Raw genomic sequence first — 18671 nt, 5'->3', positions numbered from 1 at the left:
AAGATGGAGGAATTTAGAGCCATGACTCTTGAAAGACACCCAAAGCAGGGCCCAGGGGCATGCCGACCATTACAGACTGGGAAGGAGAGGGGACAGCAAAGGAGACTGAGGAGGAGGCCTGAGGCAGCAGGAAAGCCAGGAGTGACGGCCTGGAAACTGGGTGAAGAAAGTGGTTCGAGGGGTGTGGGGGGCGGGATTACGGGCTCAGCACTGTAGCTCGTCTGTGTACTGACAGGAAGGGCCATCTGATGCACAAAAGAGAGGGAGACGTGCTGGGGCGGGGCCCCCCAGGGGCACAGGCAGCACCCAGGCAGGGATGTGGCCACAGGGGCTTGGAGACTGTCACTGCTCCTGTTTCCTGGGTGACGCAGAAAGGGAGGTCATGGGTGGGAGGCGGCGAGGGGCAAGATGCAAGTCTGAAAAGCTGCTAGGAGGGTGGGGGTTGACTCGGAGCCACAGCTTGGATGAAATGCAAAGGCCATGTGGCTCGGTGGATCTGCTGATGGGGAGAAAGAAGCCAGGCCAAGGGGGAGGATGACAAAAACATGGGTGGCAGAGACTGGGTGTGGTGGCTCACACCTGTAATCTCAGCACTTTGGGAGGCCAAGGTGGGTGGCTCACTTGAGGTCAGCAGTTCGAGATCAGCCTGGCTGACATGGTGAAACCCCATCTCTACTAAAAATACAAAAATTAGCTGGTGGGTGGTGGGCGCCTGTAATCCCAGCTACTCGGGAGGCTGAGACACGATAATCGCTTGAACCCAGGAGACAGAGAGGTTGCAGTGAGCCGAGATTGCGCCACTGCACTCCAGCCTGGGGTGACAGAGTGAAACTCCATCTCAAAAAAAAAAAAAAAAAAAAAAAAAAAAAGAATTTTGGAGTTGGGTCACTAGAGGTGACAACTGAGAGGGATGCTGAGAGTTGAGATTATCTGAGAGCCACAGCTACTGGGAGCGGCCAAACCTAGAGAGGAGTGCACAGAGCAGGGGCCCATGTGAACAAGGGCACCAGTGGCGAGGAGGGCACAAACTACGTGGACAGGGTCCATGGCACAAAGACCTGGGGTCATCTCTGCAGACATCAAAACCACTAGGAACTGGAACAGGAGCGTGGAGACAGACTGCAAGCCAGGCCAGACAAGGAGGGTGACCCTCAAAGGTGCCAAATACTGCCCAAAGGTTGACGGAGAGGAAGATTTCACAGCAGACGCTGGATGTGGTGACGGCACCATAGCAGAGTGGAGGGCTTGTCAGGCACAGTCTATGGGGTGGGCTTCAAAGCTGGGGTTTCAGGGAGGAAGGAAGAAAAGGAGTCTAGAAGCATCAACAACTAAGCAAAGAGGACTCTTAACCCATTCCACACCCTACTGCACAAGGGCAGGGAGAAAGGAAGGAGCCCCCGTCTGGGGGCTGCAGGAGTAGGCAGTGCTTAGGGGACAGGCAGGTCTCGAGAATAAAGAGATGGATGAGGGGCCAGGGGTGGTGGCTCATGCCTGTCATCCCAGCCCTTTGGGAGGCCAAGGCGGGCAGATCACTTTGAGGTCAGGAGTTCGAGACCAGCCTGGCCAACATGGTGAAACCCCATCTCTACTAATACAAAAATTAGCCAGGTACAGTGGCACACACTTGTAGTCCCAGCTACTCAGGAGGCTGAGGCAAGAGCATCACTTGAATGTCGGAGGCAGAGGTTGTAGTGAGCCAAGATCATGCCACTGCATTCCAGCCTAGGCGACAGAGCAAGACTCTGTCCAAAAAAAAAAGGTGATGGGGCTACTCAGAAGAGGCTGATTTCCTGCACGCTGAGGAACGGGCACGGTGGCTACCAACCAACAGCATGACAGGCCAGCACACACTGAGAGGTGGGTGAAAAGAAAAGGCAAGGTCGTGAAGGAAAGAAGCCTAGGGCTTTGGGTGGAGTGACTGAATTCCTGACCTGTGGGAGCTGGGAGTCCAACATCTGGGAGGCACCCAGGCCAGCAGCCTGGCTGAGCTGGCCCTCGTAGACCAGGGCTTGGTTCCCGCTCATGGGCTGGTAGGGTGAGCCAGACTGCGGCTTCACCATCTCCAAGGGCTGCATGCCTGGGAACGCCGAGTACGGAGGCTTCAAGGCTGTGCCCCCAGAGAGGATCATGGTGCTGGGCGGTGACAGGCTGGGGTGCATGTACACCTGAGATCTGCAAAAGCCAGATAGATGGTCGGGATCAGGTGGATGAGTCCAGCTGCGGATCTGGTCCCACCCTTCAGAGATCCCCCGGAGGGCCTGCTGAACCACAGATCCCCGGCCCCACCCCCAGAGCGCGACTCAGAGGGTCCAGGGGGGCCTGAGAACAAGCTCCTAGATGGCGCTGATGCTGCTGGATTAAACAAGTGAAGACATCCAGGCTGTAGGAGGCACAGGACATCAGCCACAATGACTGGCAGCCACACTGACGGAGCAGCCCGCGGTGGGGAGGAGACGGGGAGTCAAGGGGAGAGGAGGAGGAAGGAGCAAGGGAAGGAGGCAAGATGACATGAAAAGCAAAACAAGGCCCACCACGTATCAGCTCACCCCAGGCCTCTCCTAGAGCACAGTAAACAACGGATTGAAGAGTGATCCAGAGCAAACTTCCACCCCTCCCCACCCCACTGGCCCCAAAGCAGAGAAGCACCAAACAGCTGCAGGACAGAGGCTGCACACAGGGCCGAGGCCCTGGCTGTGAGCTGCCAGCTCCGCAAGCCGGTACATGAGCTCACCTGAAGGGCTGTAAGGAGCTGAAGATCTCCTGGGACTGGGACACAGGAAGCCCACCCCTCAGTCCAAGCTGAGCTTGTGCCTGCAGAGATGTGTGAAGGGAGATCGGGATCTGCTGGGCAGCGGCGGCCTGTGAACGGGAAAACGGGGTGGGGGAGGTAACCGCAAGGCCCATCCAGGTGGTTCCTCTCCTCCCACCTCCCCTGCCCCGCTCCACATGGCTGCTGGAACACGGCCCAAAATTCGAATGCCAGCATGTCATTCCTGGGCTTCCCTTGCTATTGGGATAAAGCCTATAAGGAAAAACTGGTAGCAACCCCAAACCACAGCATATCCCTACCCTGGAATTCTATACAGCAACAAAAATGGATCCTAGCATACACATCAACAGAGGTGAGCTCCAAAAACATAACGTTGAATTTAACAATGTACAAAAAGAAAGATACATGCAGTCTGACCCAGTTATGCAAGAACCAAAATCTTGGAAACCAAACAATACAGCAGTTAAGAACATGTTTTTAAAAAGAGGTCAGCAGAGGCCACATCCTCCGTCAGCAAGCCTGCACTTGGAGCAGATTCTGCCTGGAAGTCCACTGTCGTGGCTGTGCAGGCACATGGGTCTGAGGGGTAGCTGGACCATCCCAAAGGCCCAGCACCAGCATTAGAGGGGAGACTTCCAGAAATCACCCCTTGGCAGCACATAAAGTATGCCAGTCCTGCATAAATAACCAACGCCTGCTCATTTCTAAGACTACCTCTTTCTAATGCATCCATGCCTGGGAGTTTAGGCCTTTCTTCTCTTCATCAGAAGGATACCTGATCACCAAAGAAAATTCCATTTTAGCTAATTCCCCGGCTAGGACACAGGAGGGAGAACTTTGAGAAAAGAAAACTAAGCAGAGTCTGGAGCAGCCAACTCCACTCCTCTTCCCTGTCTCTTGTTTATTCACTTAACAAATGTCTCCTGGCTGCTGTGGCGGGCCAGGTGCTGGTCACCACATGTGAGGGGGACGGAAAACCAGACAGACAATGAGAAACAGATGAGCAAGCCAATTCCGCCCTGCACTGGCTCCTCCCCACCACCCCCAGCCAGGCCACCTGGCTTGCTGCTGTCACCTGTTGGTAACTCTGCTGCTGAGGTATCGTTTGAGGAACCAGCCGGGGCTGACTTGCAAACACATGGCCATCCAGGTACAGGGGCGGGAGGTGGCTGCCTGGAAACAGAGCGGCAGAAGGGAGGTAGAAGAGGATCAAGCCTCACTACTTCTCAATGTCCCTGAGGGAGACAGTCTACAGGTCTGCTCTACCCAGGGGACTCAGTGGGGACGAGGGCGTGTGTACAAAGGCTGCTAGGTTCCCTGTGTGCCTGAAGCACACGCCTGCTCACAACACGCCTGGCACGCACCTCAGGGAACGTAGGGAGGGTGCAGTGTCAGACCTAGGAGGAGGGAGGAGGCAGGTGGGCTCCGGCCTACCCTTCCCACCTCCCACTCACCAACTGCCCCAGACACTCGAAGGGGCATTCTACTTTAACCAGGGCTGCCTTGGTCTCTCAGTCACTGTCCTCTTCATCTCCCTGCTATTGAGTCCACAGTGGAGGGTCAGAAGGATCTATTGGAATTACATCACTGAGACTGGCAGCTGGGCCCTCAAAACCTCCACGCTTTCCCTTGGGGACATCGACACATGACAAGGATGGCAGCAATCAGGACAAAAACAGCTGCCAGTGACTGAGGGCTCTGTTAATACAAAGCCCCTTCCAGGTAAGACCTGGCTTCACAGGTGTGGCCACCCCATGGAGCAATGTCATCACCCCCGTTTCATGTAAGAGAGGAGGATGCTGTGGCAGGCCGAGGCGGCACAGCTCCAGCACGTGACCCAGGTCTGACTCAAAGCCAAGCCTTTGCTTGCTCCTCTCACCAGTAGGCAGGAGTGCCTCGCTGTCGTCCCCCAGTTCTGTTTCCCAGCGTGGGGAAGCAGGACGTGCACATTATCTGCAGCACATGGCAGCTACGACCGCTCAGCCTAAAAACAAGTTGCTACTTCTACATGCTACTTAAGACAAGGCCAGGAGGTGGCATTCGGGGCTGTTAATCCGTTTTTCTTGATAATAAATGGTGAAGGACCCCAAGGCCTGGCTCAGGGGATGAGATACCTGGCATAGAAGCAGAAGGTGCTACAGAAGCCACAGGCATGGGTGGCATGGACACTCCACCGAAGGAGCTGTAGTTGACCCCGCTGGAGGCACCCACAGAGGATGGAGGCTGGATGCCTGAGCCAGCGCCGCCTGGAGAGCTCTGCTCCGGCAAACTGGGGGAATTTTCCCAAGCCTTGCGCGCAGACTCCATCTTCAGAAGCAAGGGGAGGGGGAGGGATGAAAATTACTATCATGATGGCAGTGGACAGAGCCAATCTAAGCTTTGGGGGTTCGGGGACACCTCCCTTCTGCCTCTTCGTAAGCTAAGGTACTGGGTGGGCCCTCACCCAGCTCAGGGCTGGTGTTACCTTCAGAGTAAGGTCGGCGGTGGGGAAGGACATTGGGGAGAGACCGATGGCCCTCTGGATGTGATGGTCCCGCCGCAGGATGGGGATACTCTGTGTTAACCCTGCCTGGAGAGGAGGAAAAGGAAACCATGGAACACAAACAGGCGCAGAGATGGCTTTGCCCAAACCCATCCATGGCTCGCCTGAACACACTCAAGGCTCGTCCAAACGTATCTATGACTTGCCCAAACCCATCCATGGCTTTTCCCAAAAGCACCTACAGCTCCACATCTATGAATTGTCCAAATGCATCTTCAGTATTGGCCACATGTACCCAAGACCACCCAGATGAAACTGATGGCAGCCAAGACCACGACTGATCTGGAGATGGCTGCCTCCATCAGTTTCCTCCACACAAGTCTGCAGAGAGCCACCCCCATATTCACACTCCACAGTGCCCTCCAGACAGGGAGAGCCATGTCCCGGCATATAAATATGGACTGGCAGCCCGCACGCAAACACCTGGTTCAGAAGGCACCTGCCACCTGGCTTGGAGATGCCCTGGGCCAGAAAGGGAAGGCTGTGCCCCTCAGCAAACTGTGAAAAAGAGGGCTCTGGTAACAGAGGCTGGAAATCCAACAGTGCCCCCCGCTTCCTGCAGATCCCCGGTGTCCATCTGCACGTGACAGAGACCGCAGACTCTCAGAGTAAAGAACCTTGTAGAGCCCAGCACTTCCACAACATTGTTTTCATTCAACACCTATGAATATTGTACAGCACTCACATTCCTTGGAATCCTCTGGGAAACGCTGCCCAAATGATACTCGTTCATTCAGCATATGCACTAGCACCCACCCCTGCAGGCGGTGAGGACAGAGCAGTGAACCAGACGTCACTGCAAAAGCCTCGGCCGCAGCCCCAAGTGGCCACAACAGATGCAACTGCCAGCTCCTGAGCCCATGGTGGAGCGCCAGGAGGTCTTCTGGATCACAACAGTTAGATCGCAGGCGGCACGGACCCTTGGATGGTGAGATGGGGCCTCCTGAGGAGGGCTCTCCTACTCAATCTGTGCCCCTTACCCCTGGCCACAGAAAAGGCAGCCTGAGTCTGGGCTCACACCTGGCACAGAGGAGACAATGGAACCAAAGACAGCCAAATAAACCAGACCTTAGGAACTATACGATCCCCACTGGAAGGTCACAAAACCTGGGCAGGAACATTTAAGCACCTTTTAAGGACATGGAGCTGCTAGCAACTGAGTCACGTTCCAGCCCAGGTCAGCCTGAAATACATGTGCTGTCTCCTTCACCCAGGGCCTGCCAGCCCCAAGCAGTGAGTGGCGCCAGAAGTGGAAGTGTGGACTTACATTACTGGCCAAGGCATCCTGAAGTTTAACAACTGGACTCCCGGCAGGACCAGAGGCAGAACCAGGTGGCAAGCTGAAATCGGAGTCCTGAAAAAAAAAAAAAAAAGGCCACACAGCCCACTGAGATCCTTCTGGCTCTACGTTCCCCAGAGGCATATGTTAACGTGATGCAGTTTCCGAGACTCAAAAACTCCACTGAGCAGCATTCACTGGAGCCACATATAAGCGAGATGGCCAGATGTTTCCCCACGGCACAGGAGACAGGATGCCAGCCTCACTTCTTTCTCCCTGTCCCTTGGGTGGCCTGACAGAAACAGGGAAGATCACTGGCCTGTCTGGTGTCAGTGAAGCAATCTTTAAAGCAACTCAGCAGAGCACTGGCCACGTGCAGGACTCCACACCAACACTCTAGCTGCTGGAAGAGTGCTTGGCTCCCATCCTTCTATTCTTTCTAGGGGGCAATCCTGTCTGAGCCCCCAATCTCTCCAAGTACCAAGATAAAAAGTAAAAAAAGCAAGCAAGAAAACAAATCAAAGCCTCACTTTTGGACTGACTCCAAATTCAATGGGTGGCACAGGCAGCACGGAGTCCACGTGAATCTCCACCCCGTTCACAGGCGGGACAACAGCCCCTTGCAGCCGCTCGGCCCCCTCCGAGCCCTTTCTGTTTTTCAGAGAACGCTCGTTGCCGATGGGTCCTGGTCTGTGCTCCTTGCTCTGTCCAGAGCCTTGTTCTGAATCCTTGATTAAAAAAGCAGAGAGGTGGAGACACACAGACTGGAATGACCACACTCTCCAGCTTCTACTGTCCCAGGAATTGAGGAAGACGACGAGACGATGGCCCCTTCCGCCCAGGCCCTGGCCACTGTGACTGGAACATCCAGGTTACCTTCTGCTCAGACGGCTTTGGAGCCTGCTCCTTGTGGGTGTCGGCCTTGGGTTCCGCCAGGCCAGGCCCGCTCATCTCCTCTGGCTTCAGAGTCCCATACGGGGAGCTGCGCTGTGAGGAGGTCGCAGACGACTCCCGAGACTCGGCACTCAAGTCAACACCACTATCTCCCTGGCTGCTCTTAAAACCCTGCTGTGCAGAGCACAAAATGGGTTACAGCCTCCAACTCCCAACTCCATTATCCAGAGAGTAAAACTGCATGTGGCACAGAGACTTTTCTACCCCAGCTGCCTGTCCCTTGCCAAGTCTGGTCCTCATCTTGATCCTGCCCTGCTGAGGATGCCTGACAACTTACGTGTGGCCAAACACACCAACCCCGATAGAGCTCGTGACCATAGGATCTTCTGCGGGCCCCAGACCGAGGCTGCCAAACCCATCTCACTTGTGACCCAAACCAGACTACGTGGCCGCTGACACCAGTTCAGAGGAGGCCCTGTATCCCTCTTCCCACCCAGCGTTGGGTCCTCCCTTGTTACCCCTTTTCTCTTTCTCCTGCTCATGCACGCCCCATGCACAGGCCAGAAATCAAGACGGAAAACCACTGACGAGCTTGGCCCCATGGAAACAACCTAATTCCAAGCTCAGCTGCTGTGGCAGGGGCTCGGGTGGGCTGCGATGCACAGATCCACGGCAAGCTGGCCGTGTGGACGGTGAGCACACACTCACACACTCATCCCAGGAGCAGCATGTGGGCAGCGGCCACACTCACCTCTGCAGAGCCAGTCTCGGTGCTGCTGAAGGCAGTGACAGCTTTCCTCCAGGAGTCGTTGGCTGGGGCCTGCACAGGGAGAGCTGCCAGGGGAGGGAGACAGAGTCAGGGCATCAAAGAGCAACCCGTCTAGAGAAACACGAGTTTATGAGCTCTTAAAGAACAAGTACAGGTACAGCTTGCAGAAAGCCAACTCCCCTGCCTCCCCTGTACCCCCCAACCCCAGCCCCCTACCCATGACACCCAGTGAACGGCTCTGACGTGGAAGAGCTGGTCTGACAGCCTTACCCAACTTTCCACATCCTCACCCAACGTGTTTCTCAGCATCTCACGGATTACAGGAGAGAGCGAGCAGGGCAGAGCCCTCACTCCTGCCGATCTGGATTCTCTGTCGCTATTTCCGCTATGCTCATGCTTCCTTTCACTTATACTATTTCTAAAAGTTGGTAGCTTCTCTTTTTTTACACTTAAAAATATATATTTCTTTCTTTCTTTTTTTTTTTGAGACGGAGTCTTGCTCCGTCGCCCAGGCTGGAGTGCAGTGGCGCGATCTCCGCTCACTGCAAGTTCTGCCTCTCGGGTTCACGCCATTCTCCTGCCTCAGCCTCCCGAACAGCTGGGACTACAGGCGCCCACCACCATGCCCGGCTAATTTTTTTGTTGTTGTTGTATTTTTAGTAGAGACGGGGTTTCACCATGTTAGCCAGGATGGTCTCAATCTCCTGACCTGGTGATCTGCCCGCCTCGGCCTCCCAAAGTGGTGGGATTACAGACGTGAGCCACCACGCCTGGCCTTCTTTCTTTTTTTTTTAAACAATAGAGACAGGGTCTCACTCTGTTGCTGGTCTTGAACTCGTGATCTCAAGTGATCCTCACGCCTTGGCCTCCCAAAGTGCTGGGATTATAGGTGTGAGCCACCACTCCTGGCCAAAGTTGGCGGCTTCTACAGAGTCTCTGAAAGATCCCAGTGGGTATTACTAAAAATTTTTAAGCTCACAGACCACTTTTTGAGTGGCCATGGATCCTGAGCCCAGAAAAATAGATATGCATGCAAAAGTTGACATGCTAGCAGGGGGTGGGGGCACATATCTGCAATCCCAGCTACTCAGGAGGCTGATGCAGAAGGATTGCTTGAACCCAGGGGTTCAAGTCCAGCCTGGGCAACATAGTGAGACCCCATCTTTAAAAAACAACAACAACAAAAATCCTTTCACATGCTATTTTAATATCCAAGGGCTCTCTGAAGCCATCCTTGGACACAACCCCTGGTCTGAGAAACCAGTGAGACCCTGCAGAATTCTGGAGGAAAAGATCTGACAAAAGGGGATGATGACTCACACCTGAGAGTCACATCTGATTCACACCTGGCAGCTCAACCAATCTGGCACCTGGGCATTTTTGGACATCAATACTATGACACCTGTCACTCAGCCACTATCAAATGTAGTGTTATTGATGTTTTATCAAATGATTGTGCTTCCTTTCCATCAAAGCTGGCCATGTTGAATGTTATTTTGTAGTTTGCAAGAACCAAAATTTTCACCGAGCACATGAAGACAAGCTATGTGGAAACAGTGAAAGAATCAAGGCCCAGAACTCAGTGTCTCGGGTGCTTGTCCTATGACCCTGGAGTCCCTGAGTCAAGTCCCTTCCCTCTAGAAGCTTCAGCTGCTTTGCAGAAAAATGAGCTGGCACTAGGTGACCTCTCCAAGCTCCCCTCATGGGCCTGAGCTGTGAAATGTCGAATGTCCTTGTTTTATTCATCTATGCACGCTCTGGGCTAACAGCGCAGGGCCCTGCCTCACGTAAGCCTCAAGAAGAACCTATTCTATGAAAATAGTTTTTTATTTTATAAGGAAAAATTCCCAGAAAAATTACATTTGATATAGAATTTAAAAAAAAAAAAGTTTTCAGAGCAACAAATTTTCTAAGAAGTAACGTATACCCTCTTCTGGTCTCAGTTTGCCTTTCCAGAAGAGCATTCAGGGAGGGGTTTCCAGAGCCTTCCCCATGTCAAGAAAAGGGTGCACAGCACAGAAGAGAGCTCCTGAACTCTTGCGGCTGGTCTATCAGTCACTTGCTTCTCTTCCATAAGTTAGTGGGAGAGACCGACAAAGAAGGCCGTTCCCACTACTAGGTGATCTCAGCTCAAGGGGCCATCCTTTTCCAGATCGCTGGACTAATGAATGCTCTGCTCTTCTACCAAATTTTAGGCAAGGAAAATTGTGTATCCGTTTGGGGGCTGCAGCAGCAAATCACTCAGGCAGCATTCAGCACTAGCTCAGCAGCGGAACACAGCAAACAGGTACTACTCCATCTATATTTGTAGCTCAAAAGCAGGATCCTCCCCAGAAGCAAACCCAGTCTGTGATGTGACCTTGGGTGCCACAGCTGGGGTCACACCCCCAACTCTCACCCTGGCTGCTGCTCTCCCAGATCTCAGTGCCCAGGCTGCTGCCAGGCACGGTCACGTCGCCTTGCTCCAGACATAAGTTGTTCTGTTTTTTTGCAAATCGAGGAGGAATACGAGAGGAAAGGCCTCGACCTTTGACAGGCACCTGAGGGGAAGAAAGGATGCTATAGTCTAGCCAAAGGCACCAAGACTGACAAATTCTCCCCAGAATAAGTATCCCAGGTACCAAAAATCACACCACCTGAAAATGCTTCAGAGATGTGTGGAACACTCGTCTCCCAAAACCTCAAGCAGAACCACAATGCCAAGCAAAGCACCCCCCAAGAAAGACCTGAAAGGCCAATGGACTGTGATCTGTGTGCAGGTCCAGCCCTGATTCCATTTTAGTATAGGGTTCACGATCCACTTGACTTGAGGGAGACAAATCTCATTCCACTCAGGAATGAGGAGTGGAGAGGGGGAAGCTGGAAGCTGACAGAGGTCTGCATCTTGGCTTGGACAAGTTTCCACTGTTATCACCCTAGACAAGTCACCCTCTTCAAGACTCAGTTTCTTCCACTGCATAACAGTGATGCCACCACCTATTCCTACATTGATAGAAGGGCCTTGGTAATAGCAGGAACGGGGAGACAATGTGTGCTTGCTAAATACTCCTTTCTTCCTCTCTGCCATCTTGAGCTTGACCGAGAACTCCCTTACCCTCTGGCTCTGGGTTTCCTGGGCATCTGCCAGCCTGCCCTCCAGCCCCGTGTCCCCCCACCCTCCGCCCCTCACCTGCACAGCCTGCTCCTTCTTTCTTCTCTCTTCCTCCAGCAGGCGGCGCTGCTTCTTGGTCAGGACTTCGATGAAGCCTTCGCCCACCATGGAACCCACCTCACTCTCCTCCCCGGGGCTGGACCCGCAATTTTCGATGATGGCACCTGAACCAAGATTTCACGAGAAGGAACAGTCTTTCCACTCACCAGGAGGCAAGAACAACCCAATTCAACAGGCGCCTGAGATCTAGTGTCAGGCTCGACAGAAACCTGGACAGGACTTCCGCACCTTTCTCAGGCCGCCTCTGATCTAACACATTGTTATCCCAAACCAAACAGGCCCAAGGGCACAACTGAGAGAACACGCAAAGGGCTTAAACCCCAGCTCTGCTCCTACAGCTGTGTGACCTCGGACACACCACCGAATGCCTCTGGGCCCCAGGCTTCCTCTCTTTAAAGCGCGGAAGCCGCAGGGTGTCACGGGGATTCAACAGGCTGTGAGCAACACTCGGTGGGAATCCTACCTACTCTGCTCACCTCTACAGCCCCAGAACCCAGCCCAGGGCCTGGCCGAGCTGCTCTGAAAGCTAAGGTATCAGTGCAAGGGCAAACTCGGGAGGCCCGAGGACTGCATGGCCCCTGGTTCTGCCTGAGTTATTTCCCCTGAAGATGTGAGGACTTACTTCCATAGTTCAGGTCAAACTGTTTCATGGCCTCTCCCTGTTCACCTGCCCTCGGAGCAGCCAACTTGGCCTCCTTCTCTGCCTTCTTACTGGAGGCTTCGGGAAGGTCAGCATTGGCATGGGCTGCCCGCTCCAGGGCATAGGGGGAGTGGCCACTCCCACTGCTGCAGCCACTAAGACCTCCAGGCAAGCCCTCGTCTGGGGATCTGCAAGGAAAAGAGGATCTTGTTAACCAGAGCTGGGGAAGGAGGGAAAACACCGCACGTGCACACAGCCTGCACACAAGCCTGGCACCCTGATCTAGGCCCGCTTCCTCTAGCTGACTCCTTGGGTGGGGAGGAGCGGCAGGCTGGCCACAGTGCATCCATGTCCGTGTGCAAACACACGTGTAAGGCTGCCCCACCGGCTCTGCCTGCTCCTGGGGAAAGTGGCTCCCCAGGGCTCTCCCACATGCTATGTTCAGAGTGTAGCGGGGAGAGAGACAAGGGGAATATGCTCAGAATGGAGATGCCAGCATTTCTGCTCCTCTCCAGGATTGCCCTGCTGGAGGGCCCTTGGGGCAGAAAACTGAGGTGAAGCCAAGGGTTGGCCTCTGGCGCCTGGAAAGTTGGATTAGATGGCACCTGAGAGAGTCAGTGTTCCCTGTGGCTCCTTCTCTGGGAGTTTCTCTGCCTTGAATTCTAAGGAGAGTGGAGGTGTGAAGCCATCTTCCTCAGTATGCTGAGGACAGGGAACGCCTCAGCAGACCCTGCATCTCCCTGTCCGAGGCAAAAGCCAAGTGCAGTCAGTCAACCCAGACTGTGCAGGGGACCCTCTCCTGGTCCCTGAGCAGAGGTCATCACCCGAATGCCTCTGGCTGTGGAAGAGGTGCTCGCCAGACCATGTGCAGCCTGCTCCCCTCTGCGTTTGCTGGGCTCCTGCCATGCTGAGGTGGCAACCCCACCGTGGGGCCACATCTCCTCACAGTGGAGAAGCAGAACCACCCAGGAAGAGCCACTTCCATGCAGCCACGAGGCCAGCGATGCCCCCTAGGACGCCGCCTGGCAGCAACTCCAGAGCAGAGGACTGGTGGACTGACCGGACCTGGCACTGTGCACAGGCAACGCTCCTCGCTGCAGCGGCCCCTCGTCGGGGCTCCAGGGACACATGCCTGGACTCTCAGGCCAGGTGCTGGACAGTGGCCTCAAGAGCACCACTGGGGTGGGGGTGGGGGTGGGAGCTCTAGCCACAATAACACCACCACGAGAAGCAGACAGGCAATGTGGGGGCAGGCAATCGAGACGCGCACAGACAGCCTGGGGGCGGGCCCCCAGCCCCGACACACGGCGGCATGCATGCGTGAACTCAGTGCTGCTGAGAACAGAACACAACAACAAAAAGGGCCCGGATGGTGTCTGGTTTTACCTTTTGACTTTCAAAGGCGTCCCATTCTGTTGGCTCTCATAGCGAGGGGAGGTGTCACCACCACCTGGCCTAACGGGCTTCTCCCCAAACCCTCCCGGCTCCAGCTTTCGGCTCTGTCTGTCAACCAGGGGTCTCTGACTGGAGAAGCTCCTCTTGGCCAGCTCCTTCTTCTCACCCAAACTAGCCCCCGACAGGCCACCATCCACCTGGGAGTCGGGCTCGGACCCGGGGCCTTCCCGCCGCTCCCGCCGCTCACTGAAGTCGCTGCTTTCGGAGGCCGTCTCCCATTCCTCATTGGCGTGATCAGAGGAGTTCTGGTAGGAGAGCTCAGGGGACCTGCGGCCCACAGTGCCACTCTTGTCCCCAGAACACAGTTTGGGCCTGCCTGGCCACTGACCTGCCAGCAGGTGGGGGTCCTCCTCGGGTCCCCACAGGCCCAGGGACTCCCGCTCTTGCCGGAGGCGCCGGAAGCGAGGGGGCTTATCTTGGCGTGGGGGGCGCCTTCTCCTGAAGGGCCGGTTCTCTGCATTTTCAGAATCTGCCACGTGTTCATCTTGGAAGAAGGATCTCTTGTCCTCTGAGCGGCTGTCCTCGAAGCCCCGGCCACCAAATGCATCAGGGTGTCTGTAGGAATCCGGGACATAGTCTCTGTCTGTAGATCGCCGGGATCCACATGTGTCCGAAGGGCCATATTCCTGCCAAGAGCTGCCTGGACTTTTGCTCTGCCAGTGGGGTGACTCTTTGGAGATGAAGGTTCTCCGTCCATACCCGCAATTGCTCAGCCGGGGAGGGAGGGCTCGCCCAAAGGCCCGAGGGCCTCGGCTCTTGGCATCTAGACCGCTATGGTCCTCAGAGCACACTTTGTTGGACCGCCAAGAATCTCTGCAGTCGCCCTTCTTCAAGGTGCTCTCCTCCCTCTCCAGGAGCGAGCCTTCATTCCCGTTCTCGGAGCCCCTCTGCCGGCGGCGCTTGGGAAGTTCTTCATACTCTGAGCCCTCGCTATGGGTCTCACTGGCAACTCTCCGTCGAGGCTTGGCTCTGGGGCAGTCCTCTGGCCGCGCAAACTCTCGCAGGCCCCGGCCACGGCCGCTGCGCTGGCTGCTGCAGTAGATGCTGCGGGCCCCCAGGACCCCCCCACCACAGACGCTGCTCCCGTTTCCGCCAGCAGGCCGACCACGAAAAGTGAACTCTCTGAAACCACGGCCTCGGCCCCGGGCCTGCCCTCTGACCCCAAAGGCTTGCTCCTCATCAATAAAGATCCAGTTATTTCTCTTCGTGGGGGGAACATCGCTGGACTCTCGTGGGGGTCTGGTTTCCCAGGCCTTGTCAGGTTTCTCCTCCTCTTCAAATTTGGTGGCCTCGTGGCCAAAAGTGGCACGGCCAGGGCCTTTGTCCTCCAAAGTGGTGGCGGAGGAGTTGGCCAGAGAGGCATCATTCTCTTCGTCCTCTTCGTCCTCGTCCTTTTCTGCCGTGGGGCTCTGCTCCTTCTCCTTGGCCAGCCGGGTGCTCTCCTCCCCTAGCTCCTGCTTAATCTTCTCGAGCTCCTTCTCCTTGTCTTCCACCTTGAGGGCTTTCAGGACTGGTTTCTTGATGGGTCCCGACCTTCGGGTCCTGCCCGTCTGCTCCGGGTGCTGGCTGCTGGAGCTCCGGGGCTCAGGAGTCCATTCAGGCTCTGAGGACAGCTGTTTGTTGGGGCTCTCGTTCTTGTCCCAGGAGGAGATGTTAAAGGCCGTCCCCTCCCGGGGTGTCTCCCGCTCAACACCATGGGCTGTGTCAGCGGTCTCTGGCTGGTGGCTAACATCCCAACTGCCACACTCTGGCTTTTTCTCATCTGGGACAAAGTCAGGCTCCAATGGGGAACACCTGAGGTTTTGGGTGTGACCCCCAGGAGCACCTGCATCCTGAACATTTTCTTGGGGTGGAAACAAAAGCTCCTGGCCTATTCTTTGAGAAGAGATACAGCTGTCAAAGTCTGCTTGGGCCTTCTTGTCAAAAGCACTCAAGTACTCCTCCCCTCTCTCCTCAAAGAGATCGCGCTGGGCACTTACGCCCCCTGCCCTTCCGAGTGAGGCAGAGAAAGAGCTTTCATTCCTGAAAAGGAACCAGAAAAATCAGTCAATGTGATTGGAGCCTGGTTCCTGGTTTCCATGCTGAACACAGAGCTTAGTTTTAAAAAGAAAAAAAAAAAAAAACTTTTTAAAAAGAAAGCTAGAAAAACAAAACAAAAAACAACAACAACAAAAAACATAAGCATCAACATTTGCTCTATCTTTAAACATGTCTCAGAAATGCCAGGCCATGAATTGGTCGGTGGCCCCTGGAGTCCATCAGAATGAAGAGTGTCGTGGCCGCAGGCTGGTCGCGGCGTGCCCCCTGGAGACAGAGGAGCCGGGTAATCCTCCGGGTCAAAGAGCAAGAGCAAGCTGGAGCCTGGGAGGCCGTGAAGAGTCTGGGGCCATGGGGGTGGCAGGGCTAACTCTGTTTACTTCCACAGAAATGAGCCAAGACCCATGCTCTGGACCCACCTGCCTTGTGAAGCCCCCACCCGCCTGTCCTGTGCCCAGGATTTGATGACCCCGGGACTTCTCATTCACCTTACGTCTCACCATCTGAAAAGAGCCTCTTGGACAAAGCATTCAAGCAATCCTCCTCACACTCTCCTTCCCCAGAGGAACCAGGAGTCCCTTCAAAGGAGCACATCTCCCATGGGCTGTGTCTCCTGGGATGGTAGCTCATCCCAGGGCCCTCTCAATTAGGACCTGAAGTCTTCCTTCATTCAGTGGCAAGGCAGCAGGACCAGGCTTCATCTCACCTGACACGCATGTCCATAGCCAAGGTGTCACTCGACTTCGGGTGCGGGAGCGGGTAGCCCTTGCTCTGCAGTGCCATGTAGCCCTCTGGGCTCCACACAGGGGGTGAGTCGATGGGGGTCACTTTTCTTTCTTGGAGTGGGGGCACACAGTTCTGATCCTCAGAGCGACAGCCTGTCCCATTGAGGGACTCTTGGGGCATCATGGGCTTCATCAGTCCTGAAGAAGGCAAAGACTGATCTACATTATCTCATTTAGATGGCCCTGCTCCAATCTCAGGGTCAACCAAAGGCCCAAAGAAGTTAACAGTTACCCTGACTTTCATGTGGATACAGCACCCCACCCACCTACACATCATAGGGCTCTTAATCTTTCCTGACCTGAGGACCTCTGAAGGCACACACGCATGCACCCTGCCTGGTTCAAAGACCTGTGAAGTCCAAGGAAGGGGGCAAGAAAAGCACATTTGTCAGATATAGGCTTGGTCCTTAACACTCACAGGACACGGGATGAAGCCTTTCTATACAGGGCAGGGAGATACAACTGAGACACTGTTTAAAACAAAGACCCAAAAGGGCCACATCCTCAAAAGGCACACTTGATAGACACATGCGCTTTACTACCAGGAACAGGCTGGCGGGTCTGTCTGGCCTGGACCAGGGCAGGGAAACAATTGTCCCCCTCCCAGTAATTCAGACTCGCATGCTTCCTTTCATAGGGGTTTAAGGGACAAAGACTTCAGATTTCTACCTCCCCAAATGCTTTGCTAAGTTGAAGGTGCATGTTAGAATTTTCATGTAACCACTAACATATAGAAATGAAATGTAGAAGCAAAAGAAAAACAAAAATAGGACCAAGAAAAGGCAGGAATTAGAAGAAAAGGCATAGAAACAGAAGAATAAGAATGGAATGCATAAAATATCATAATTGGAATATCTAAATATAATAATCTCAATAAGGCTGGGCATGGTAGCTCATGCCTGTAACCCCAGCACTTGGGAGGCCAAGGCAGGTAGACCACTTGAGGTCAGGAGTTCGAGACCAGCCTTACCAACATAGTGAAACCCTGTCTCCACTAAAAATACAAAAAAATCAGCCAGGCATGGTGGCAGGTGCCTGTAATCTCAGCTACTCAGGAGGCTGAGGCAGGAGAATCGCTTGAACCCAGGAGGTGGAGGTTGCAGTGGGCCGAGATCACACCACTGCACTCCAGCCTGGGTGACAGAGCAAGACTCTGTCTCAAAAAAAAAAAAAAAAAAAAAAAAAGCTGGGCGTAGTGGTGGGCGCCTGTAATCCCAGCTTGGGAGGCTGAGGCAGGAGAATCGCTTGAACCCGGGAGGCGGAGGTTGCAGTGAGTTGAAATTGCACCACTGCACTCCAACCTGCACGACAGAGCAAGACTCTGTCTCAAATAATAATAATAATAATCATCATCATCCCAATAAATCTAAAAGGACCAACTTTTGCAATTAAAAGTCATAGACTTTCAGAGTGGTAAAGCTATACACATCTTGTAGATACAAAGATACACTCCCAAAACATAACGGCTCAAAGAGGCTAACAGTAAAAATTGGAACAAAAGACTTCAAATACTATCAACAGAAAACTAGAATTATTATATTGCTATCAAAGTAGGCAATAAAGATAGAAAGCACTATTAATGACAACAAGGGTACTACATAAGGACAAAAGGAACAAGATACAGAAATTCTAAACCTGTATGCCTCCAGATAGACAAAGCAAAAACTGACAGGCTCCCAAAGAAGATTTGACAAATCCATAATCATAGTGGGACATTTTAAAACACCTTTTAGTAACTGGTCAAAGGGATAAAAACTTACAATGATGAAGACATTTGCACAACACAATTAGCATGCTCAGCTTAATGGACTATCTCCAACCAGAGAATACAGTCTTTTCAGGCAAATGTAGAATGTTAAAAAAGAATTGCCATGGAAGAGGCTACAGAGAAAACCCAACAAATGTCAAGCAACCTAAGTCAGGAGTTGGGCAGCAAACTACAGCCATTAAACAAAACTCAGCCTGCTGCCAGTTTTTACAAGTAACGTTTTATGGAAAAACAACCATGTTCACTCACTTACTATTGTTTATGGCTGTTTTTGTCCTACAACACCAAAACTGACTAGTTGATCAAGGCCTAAAAGACTTACTATCTGGTCATTAGTAGAAGTTTGCTGACCCCTGGTCTGTATCACACAGACCATATTGATTTTGAAAAGGCACTAGACAAACCTTGGGAAAGACTAACCAAAGAAAAAAGAGACAGCACAAAGAACATTAAGAATGAGAAGAAGGACAAAATGACATAGCAGAAATCTAAAATTAATTAAAGCACTTTATGATATACGA

The 18671-nt window shown here is 53.5% G+C and overlaps 1 protein-coding gene and 1 non-coding gene across 25 annotated transcripts in view; both read right to left on the bottom strand.

Annotated features, from left to right (window-relative positions):
- PRRC2B (proline rich coiled-coil 2B) overlaps positions 1–18671 on the bottom strand; it is a 127167-nt gene that overhangs the window by 10201 nt on the left and 98295 nt on the right. For 16 of the 24 annotated variants that reach the window (XM_054500087.2, XM_063649963.1, XM_063649961.1 and 13 more), the window contains 14 exons: positions 16304–16520; positions 13492–15582; positions 12088–12293; positions 11424–11569; positions 10653–10794; positions 8237–8319; positions 7468–7659; positions 7122–7319; positions 6580–6666; positions 5235–5339; positions 4885–5077; positions 3846–3943; positions 2732–2859; positions 1932–2172 (listed from right to left, as the gene is read on the bottom strand). In XM_054500087.2, the coding sequence (XP_054356062.1) occupies positions 1932–2172; positions 2732–2859; positions 3846–3943; positions 4885–5077; positions 5235–5339; positions 6580–6666; positions 7122–7319; positions 7468–7659; positions 8237–8319; positions 10653–10794; positions 11424–11569; positions 12088–12293; positions 13492–15582; positions 16304–16520 (4127 nt within the window). Of the gene's footprint in view, positions 1–1931; positions 2173–2731; positions 2860–2927; positions 3546–3845; positions 3944–4884; positions 5078–5234; positions 5340–6579; positions 6667–7121; positions 7320–7467; positions 7660–8236; positions 8320–10652; positions 10795–11423; positions 11570–12087; positions 12294–13491; positions 15583–16303; positions 16521–18671 lie in introns of those variants that run through there. The other 8 variants (XM_054500091.2, XM_063649966.1, XM_054500093.2 and 5 more) reach the window with 4 other exon arrangements.
- On the bottom strand, positions 4278–4363 carry LOC129044786 (small nucleolar RNA SNORD62). Its single transcript, XR_008504780.1, has one exon. It is a non-coding gene; the product is annotated as a small nucleolar RNA SNORD62 (small nucleolar RNA).

Source organism: Pongo pygmaeus, chromosome 13 (assembly GCF_028885625.2).
Source record: "Pongo pygmaeus isolate AG05252 chromosome 13, NHGRI_mPonPyg2-v2.0_pri, whole genome shotgun sequence".
Classification (NCBI taxonomy): domain Eukaryota; kingdom Metazoa; phylum Chordata; class Mammalia; order Primates; family Hominidae; genus Pongo; species Pongo pygmaeus.
Note: the sequence above shows the minus strand (reverse complement) of the source record. Positions and strands in the feature narration are given on the sequence as shown.